Source organism: Sinocyclocheilus grahami, unplaced genomic scaffold (assembly GCF_001515645.1).
Source record: "Sinocyclocheilus grahami isolate Dianchi unplaced genomic scaffold, SAMN03320097.WGS_v1.1 scaffold117.1, whole genome shotgun sequence".
NCBI lineage: Eukaryota > Metazoa > Chordata > Actinopteri > Cypriniformes > Cyprinidae > Sinocyclocheilus > Sinocyclocheilus grahami.
In genome coordinates, this window is record NW_015505296.1 from 1,377,195 (window position 1) to 1,386,344 (window position 9,150).

Here is a 9,150-nt window from a genome sequence, read left to right on the forward strand (position 1 = left end):
ACTCCATGTAATTCTACTCAATAATGAGTTTTAGCTTTGCTCGGAGTCTCAGTGTCAATTTACAGACACATGCCAGTAATTTGACCTCCCGCTGACTACAGTGACACAGGAGGCAATCTAATGACAAACTAATGACACAGTCTCCTGGCAACAGCGGACGCTGATGATTACACCTGTGGCTTCCATCTGCATAATCCCACATTCCCCACCACATCTAGAAGAGAGATTCAGCGTTTATGGAAATATTTTCTATTTATTGGTTAATTGTTTGCTTTTATAAATCATTAATGGAGGAGGAACGAGAACCTTATCGTGTAAGACTTCTCAAGGCGCCCTGTGTGAGTTCAGATGAAGTGAGCAGGTGGCTGTGCAGACGTATGAATCTCCCCTGTGGGAAGGGTCCAGAGGGAAGGTATGACTTTGAGAGCATGGTTGAGACAGACAGACATGCGTTCTCCAAATTCAATTGTGGAGCCCAGCTGCCTGATGAAAGAGCTCCTCTGGCACTACTGCGTTGCAATGTGTCTCTAATAGATCCGTGCTCCAGTCAACTGAGTGCAGGGGCAAAGGTGTATCTGGAGGCAAAACGCAGAACCCTATTCATCGATAAGGTTTACACTGCATCCGATCTGTGGGTTCCGGCAGGAGTGCGAGACAGGCCTCAGACTCCTCCAACCAGACCTTCAGCTCTGATATATGACATGTCTGAGCACAAGAGGTGGAACTCCAGGATGAAATCAGAGGCAGCATTGAAGGCAAACCTCGGCGGTAACTGCAATCTTTTTTGTTATACAAGTTTAGGCTGACTGCAGCAGTGTGTAACAAAAAGCAATTTAACAGTATTAGACTCTTACATATTTATTAACAAATTTCATCTACTTTGTTATCAGGTTGGACAAGTGCACAGAGTGAACACCCCTCTCAGGACAACCATGAAATGAATGTGGTCAGTCAAAGACATGCTCAATTATTCATCCCTGCTACTGTAATAATACTCCTTTATGCTGTTTGTGTGAAGCTTTAGCACTATAACTCTAATTGGACTATTTTTAACCCGCCGTTTCCAGTCCATACAGCTTCCTGCATGTTTGTTGGGTGTTTATGTTAACGAAGCTATCAGCGCTTATCACAGTCATCAGTACCATGTTGTGACACCCAGATATGCAAGGGCATTCTCATCAAGAGTGCAAGCACACACAGCCATGTTAATGACATAGCTGTTTTTATAAACCAGTGCAAAGATGAATGTTGCATTTTTATCAAGACAACCATCTACTAATATTTGTCTACTGATGCAGACTCTAGATACATTTTGCTTCAGTGAACATACAGACCATAGAGACCAAAACACCGAAGACTAGAATATTTTTGGTATGCTGATTGTAGTCCAAAACTTGCGTTATTTTTTATGTTTTTAGGGGCAAAGGTGTATCTGGAGGCAAAACGCAGAACCCTATTCATCGATAAGGTTTACACTGCATCCGATCTGTGGGTTCCGGCAGGAGTGCGAGACAGGCCTCAGACTCCTCCAACCAGACCTTCAGCTCTGATATATGACATGTCTGAGCACAAGAGGTGGAACTCCAGGATGAAATCAGAGGCAGCATTGAAGGCAAACCTCGGCGGTAACTGCAATCTTTTTTGTTATACAAGTTTAGGCTGACTGCAGCAGTGTGTAACAAAAAGCAATTTAACAGTATTAGACTCTTACATATTTATTAACAAATTTCATCTACTTTGTTATCAGGTTGGACAAGTGCACAGAGTGAACACCCCTCTCAGGACAACCATGAAATGAATGTGGTCAGTCAAAGACATGCTCAATTATTCATCCCTGCTACTGTAATAATACTCCTTTATGCTGTTTGTGTGAAGCTTTAGCACTTTTACATTTACATTTAAATTTAGTCATTTAGCAGACGCTTTTATCTAAAGCGACTTACAAATGAGGACAATGGAAGCAATCAAAATCAACAAAAGAGCAATGATACGTAAGCTCTATAACAAGTCTCAGTTAGCTTAACGCAGTACACGTAGCAAGGTTTTTTAAAATTATATAATAAATAACAAGAAAACAGATAGAATAGAAAAAGAATAGAGCAAGCTAGTGCTAGAGGCCTTTTTTGTTTTTGTTAATTGTATAACAAGAAAAAAGAAAAGAAATAGATAGAATACAAAAAGAATAGAGAAGCTAGTGTGATTATTTTTTAAGAAAACAAGCAGTTAGTAAATGAATAGAGAGTGCTAGAGTTAGAGGGTCAAATAAAGATGGAAGAGATGTGTTTTAGTCGATTCTTGAAGATGGCTAAGGATTCAGCTGCTCGGATTGAGTTGGGCAGGTCATTCCACCAGGAGGGAACAGTTCATTTAAAAGTCTGTGAAAGTGATTTTGTGCCTCGTGGTTAGTGTGTCGACTCGACATATAGCGCATCTGCACCCAGGGGCGGATTTAGTGAATCGGGGGCCCCAGGCAAAATATAAGAATGGGGCCCTATACATTTGCACACATTTTCCTATAGATCAACCTTGAAGTCCCTTTTTTGTTGTGATGCTTGCTGCTCCACAATGGTGCCCCATAGTTGTGTCCAATGTTTCTACATTTTCCATGTACATGTTATAATGGCTTTCTTTCATGTTGTAGACCACGAAATAGCAACTGATTTACAGTTGAGATACAGGTTTTCACAAAAACAAAATAAATTATAAAATGATAAACCTCACAATTGAGCGTTTAAACCAGGGGTGAGCCAGAAGTATAAATTATTATATTAATTTAAAACAGGGTTATGTGGGTGGATTTTCACATTGGTCTGAACAAAAATTACAGACTGGATTATTGAAAATGAACATTCACTCTCTGCCAGTAGGAGGCGCTTTTGGAACGTCAGAAATATAGAACGAGAAAAGTGTGAAAAAATATAGCCTACATTGACGAGGAAAGTCCACTGATGAGTTACCAGCGTAACCCTGTGTGCAAAGGCTGTCTAATACTAAACTTCAAAATACATTTATTTTTATTTATTTTAACTACAAATTTAAATAAAACTGAAAAAATAATGAAAAGGCAATTGTACATTTACACACCTAAGGATTACATCAACCAAAAAAGTAACTGCGTCCTCTATGCGTCCTCTATACTTTCTCATAAATGAGTAAGCGGCATTTAAAACAATTATAAACATATAATAAACATATTTTCATCTCCTTCAAGCAGGGTACACAAAAAGCAGGTTGGACGGTTGTAGTGGTAATAAACACAGTAAACAGCAACCGTTCACGTGTCAGCACTTAATGCGCATCTCATATATGAAAAGCATTTTAGGGGGCCCTTGGCTTTTGAGGGCCCAAGGCGGTCGCCTACCTTTGCCTAATGAGTAAGTCCGCCCCTGTCTGCACCCACAGCGACCCGAGTTCGATTCCCGTCTCGAGGTCCTTTGCTGATGATCCTGCTCCCCTCACTACGCCCAATGTGGTTCCTTCTCATAAATGAGTAAGCGGCATTTAAAACAATTATAAACATATAATAAACATATTTTCATCTCCTTCAAGCAGGGTACACAAAAAGCAGGTTGGACGGTTGTAGTGGTAATAAACACAGTAAACAGCAACCGTTCACGTGTCAGCACTTAATGAGCATCTCATATATGAAAAGCATTTTAGGGGGCCCTTGGAAAAACTCCACGATAGTGTTTTCATGACTTTCAATAAAAGGGAAAAAAACTGAGAGACTGATAACGGCAGTCAGAAGAGAGAACGATGTCAAATTTACCATTACACACCTAAGGATTACATCAACCAAAAAAGTAACTGCGTCTGTGTCCTCTACTTGGTTCCTTCTCATAAATGAGTAAGCGGCATTTAAAACAATTATAAACATATAATAAACATATTTTCATCTCCTTCAAGCAGGGTACACAAAAAGCAGGTTGGACGGTTGTAGTGGTAATAAACACAGTAAACAGCAACCGTTCACGTGTCAGCACTTAATGAGCATCTCATATATGAAAAGCATTTTAGGGGGCCCTTGGAAAAACTCCACGATAGTGTTTTCATGACTTTCAATAAAAGGGAAAAAAACTGAGAGACTGATAACGGCAGTCAGAAGAGAGAACGATGTCAAATTTACCATCCCTCCCATAGACGCTGCATTAGCGTAAACTAGTTTTTTTTTTTTGTAATTTGATGCAATGGTAATATAATACAAAGAATAGTGTTATAAATGTACATACATTTGAAAAAAAAATACAAATATGAAAAACTTTATGATGCTGATGGCCGTTAAACGTGTGAGTGGAGCTGAACGATCTGCTGCATTGACACTCGTTCATTCGTGTGTCTCGCGTTACCCAATCACAGCTCTGTGCGCGTCCCGAGGAACAGTTATTGCGTTGGAGACAACCGACACTTTTAAACCCAAACACTTTGCAGTTATTCGGATTTTTCCACTGATGGTGAATTAAAGTAGCTGAGTACCGTGATCATGAAGCGGCCAGGGCAGTGCGCTCCTCCTCCTCCTCCTCCTCCTCCTCCGGCGGTGGTTGTGGGATCTGAAGGCTGGAGGGATGCGACTGTCCGCTCGATTCTGCGCCCCGAGGATCTTCTGCGTCAAACTCACGCAGATCAACGGCACTCATCTATACGCTACCGCAGCCACAGCGTTGGGCCTTTTACCTCCAGACTTCCTCAGTTAACAGCTCACAGTGTGAACAGCAGCGTGCATAAGGAGCACAATGAGAGTGACTCCGAAAAAAAAGAGGAATTCCGACCTAAATTCATTGGGAGTATGGTAATGTAGGCCTACCTCAGAAGTTGAAACGGTGGCTAATTTATTACGATACAAATAATCAAGCAGCGATGTGCCTATTTGCCATTATAAAACTGATAGTAGCCTACTGATTTTACGGCATTAAACATTAAATATTCATATGAAATGAGCTTTAAAGAAATAGTTCACTCAAAAATTAACATTCTGTCATCATTTACTTGTGTTGCTCCAAACACATGACTTTTCTGTCTTCCTTGGAGCATAAAAGGAGAAAAGGAGAAGAATTGGACTGGTTGCTTTTATGTATGCAGGTACTATGAATGTGGATGGAGCTTTTAATCTTCAAATCTTCAAAAACAAAAGCACCACAAAGGTATCAAACATTGTTTATACAATTTGTGTTTCTATATTCTGAGAATCTACACTAGTTTTGTGCAAGGAGCAGACCTTGTTATTCATTCGTTAACTTCTGACTTCTTGGCGCATCTATGAGGGAAGTAGCCATGCTCAATTTCTGAGTGGATCGTTCATTTGACTTGGATGTTTTTGATAAGCTAAATCTGAATAATCTATCTGAATAATTTGTTTATGAATTGAACTGATCTGTCTCTTAAGTTTAACTCAGTGACCCAATGACCCTGTTTACATGAAGGTTATTTAACAAGGTTTGGGAGGAGCACGTATGGGTAATTCAACCAATCAGCATGGAAAGAGGCCTGTGTTTATGGTCGCCTGACTTTGCCAAGTAAGACATGTTCCTGGATCAACATCTTTTGTTGATCCTGGATCAACATAACTGTCCAAAAATACAGACTTAACCCAATCCCTACCCCTAAACCTAACCCTACCCATAATTTATTCCTAAAACCAGTGTGAAATGATAGCTGATTAGCAAGGGTGTACAAGCACCTAATCCTGATTGTAAGCCTAAAACAGATATTTCCTGAAAAGTTATCCCTCAGTTCTGATTGGTTGATAGGAATGTTGTTCCAGGATCAACAAGGATGTTGATCCAGGAACATGTTGTACTTGGTCAAATCACGCTCACCCTGTGTTTATAGCCGTCCCTCACCTCTGTTCCGAGACAGTTTTGCAGTATCCCTCCGCCACTCCAACGCCTGGTTCCTATCCCAGTCAAGGATTGGGGAGTACTCTGAGTTTGGGCCAAATTCCGAGCTTGGAGTCTTCCCTCGGACGGCATGCCAAATATACATATGTCTGTTTCTCAATCCAAACTTTTTGTTATGGCTTCACATGTGGCATAACGCACATGCATAGGGTCATCGCCTACTTGTAAGTAATAGCTTACTTTTATGGTGCTTTTGCATATTTTTTTAAAACATAAAGGATCCAGTGCACGCTCGTTGTCAAAAGAGCTAAAACTAGTATATTCTTCAAATTCCCCCCTTTTGTGTTCATTGGAAGAAAGAAAGAATTGAAAGAAAGAAAGAACTTAACATATTTTATGTTTCCCTATTTTGTCACTCTTTTATATGGGACATTTGCTAAATTATTGCCATCTTTACACTGTGTCTTTGTACTATCCCTTTATAGGGTGCAGAACCATCTGTTCTTTCTGATAGCCCAGCAGCTCGACAATACATCTACACCTCTGCAGCCCAAAGGTCTGATTAGTTGCTCTGAAAACTCTTAACAGCACAACTACCACATTTTATTTTCCAAGACTCTCTCAACTTGACCAACTTTTCAAAAGATTTCTCTTTTTACCATTTGTCTCTTTATACATTTGACAGGCACTTTTATCCAAAACTTATAGTGCATTCAAGGTGTACTTCAGGGTATGCATTTTATCAATATATGTGTTCCCTGGGAATCAAACCCTTGACCTTGTCATTGCTAGAGCCATAGTGACACCTATGCTGGTGCAATGGTTATGTGCTCAAACAAAACAAAACAAAAATTCAATTAACAGCCTGGTCACTTATCTTTCTTACTATAATTTCAACTGAAATCAATATTTCATGTCCATGTATTTATTTATTTGTTAAACACCCAAAAGCCAACGTGCCAGCTGAGTGTTTATATCCCTTATACATGTATTTATGTGATACATGTGATTGTAATATGCTCTGGTATAGAGCTTATGAGGATGTAGACTGGGACTTCAAGTTACCTCCTCGCCTCAAACCGCCCACGACTACTCTGGAGAAAATGGCTGACCCTGTGAGTCAACGTTTTGTGTTGAAGCGATACCACAGCAGGCCTGAGCTGTGGCAGGTGAGTCTGCTGCACTGGATGTGAGGTTACTTCCAGTGAAGATCTGAGACATTAAAGGAATAGTTCACCCAAAAATGTAAAATTGCTGACGATTTTGTCACCCTAAGGCCATCCAAGATGTCAATATTTTAGTTTCTTCATGGGAACAGATTTTGAGAAATGTAGCATTACATCACTTGCTCATCAATGGATCCTCTGCAGTGAATGGGTGCTGAAAGTATGAGAGTCCAAACAGCTGATAAAAAACATTACAATAATCCACAAGTAATCCACACGACTCCAGGCCATCAATTCATGTCTTGTGAAGAGAAAAGCTGTGTGTTTGTAAGAAACCAATGTGTTTAACTGCAAACTGTTGCTTTCAGCTAAAATACAAGTCCATAATCCATAATATTGCTTTTTCCAGTGAAAATATGCCTTTTGTCTGAATCAGGAGAGAAATACAAGTGAAAATAGTTCTTAACAAATATGTTGGTGTATTGTGATTGATTTTTGGTTATGGATTTGTTTGTTAACACAGCTTTTTCGCTTCACAAGATCCTAATTGATAGACTGGAATCGTGTGGATCACTTGTGGATTATTATGATGTTTATATCTGCTGTTTGAACTCGCATTCTGACGGCACCCATTCACTTCAGAGGATCCATTGGTGAGCAAGTAATGTAATGCTACATTTCTCCAAATCTGTTGCTTTGGATGGCCTGAAGGTGAGTACAATTTCAGAATTTTTGAATGAACTATTTCTTTAAGAGAGATTTCCTTGCTTTCAGGCCATTGGATCCCATTGGAACAAACACCAGTTACGTGCCACATTTAATGCAAGGAAACCCATCAGCTTGTATGTGATTCAAATAACCATTTATTTTTTACAATTTTATTTTAGATTTATTCATTCTAAGAGTCTAAGCTTTTAGTGCATATTTACAAATGTATATCAGATTGTGTATTAAAAATTGTGTTGTTTCAAATATGTTTTCTATTATGTTTTCAATTAACAGCACCAGTCCATGTCCAAAATCAGGCCATATACCTTTATACTGGTAAGCAGATGCAGAGATCTTAGAGATCTCTAGTAAAGTACTGAACATTCCTAAACACACCTGTATACATTATAAATTCAAATCAAATCAGTTGCTTTCATTAAGGCTTTGAATGATTTTTGTGATCTCGCTGTACTGTACAGCGGTACGGTGGGCTCTGAGAACATGGATAGTGTGGACGTCCCAGGAGAGGACTTCATCCCTCTGACTGTTCTGCGCACCACAATACCTCCTCACACCCCTGCCAGCTAGTATGACTCTGTTCTGTGTATCTGTATATACATCAAAACCATTCTACAGAACTTGTTATAAGGAAAGTGTTTTGTTTTCTCTGTAGCCGAACTACTATTCCTGGTTACACTGGAAAAGCCCGGTTTGACAGACCACAGACCTCAGGTGTCAGTCTGCCTTCTTTACCATATACTCCACAAACAGCAGGGTAAGTAATTTCAGCAGTTCAGATTAAGATATTTTGCTTTGTCTGCTATGGACTGGCCATCCCTCCAGGACATTTCCCTGCCTACGGCCTGAGACACTGGCATTGATTCCAGCATCTCTGTGATTTGGGAAATGGATGGATATATATTTTGCTTTGTAACATGATTATATTGACAATCACTGTTCTCTCATGAACCATAATGTAAATAAAAAAATGTTAAAAAAAATAAATAAATAAATATATATATATATAGAACCTAATGACAATCACCAATTATAAAAAGTCAATAATACAATGCTTGTGATATGGTAATTAGGGAATTTGCAGGGGAAATGTGCTTAATTTGCATTTAAATGTTGTCACAATAAGAAAAAAAATTATGAAAAAAAAAGTAATTTTTTTTGAGAACCTGGACATATTTTCATAAGATTCAACCTTTAAGCCCTACTTACACATTTAATAATTATATTATATTATATTATATTATATTATATTATATTATATTATATTATATTATATTATATTATATTATATTATATTATATTATATTATATTATATTATATTATATTATATTATATTATATTATATTATATTATATTATATTATATTATATTATATTATATTATATTATATTATATTATATTATATTATATTATATTATATTAT

General features: G+C 38.3%; 1 protein-coding gene across 1 annotated transcript in view; it reads left to right on the forward strand.

Moving 5' to 3' along the window:
- Nucleotides 1-236: 236 nt before the first annotated feature.
- The window catches only part of LOC107589588 (uncharacterized protein C7orf72), a 12,524-nt gene continuing 3,610 nt past the window's right edge, over nucleotides 237-9,150 (forward strand). Inside the window, exons 1-8 of the mRNA XM_016278070.1 lie at nucleotides 237-768; nucleotides 891-946; nucleotides 6,320-6,390; nucleotides 6,865-7,003; nucleotides 7,775-7,842; nucleotides 8,003-8,044; nucleotides 8,188-8,295; nucleotides 8,382-8,483. Coding sequence (XP_016133556.1) covers nucleotides 237-768; nucleotides 891-946; nucleotides 6,320-6,390; nucleotides 6,865-7,003; nucleotides 7,775-7,842; nucleotides 8,003-8,044; nucleotides 8,188-8,295; nucleotides 8,382-8,483 — 1,118 coding nt within the window. The remainder of the gene's footprint in view (nucleotides 769-890; nucleotides 947-6,319; nucleotides 6,391-6,864; nucleotides 7,004-7,774; nucleotides 7,843-8,002; nucleotides 8,045-8,187; nucleotides 8,296-8,381; nucleotides 8,484-9,150) is intronic.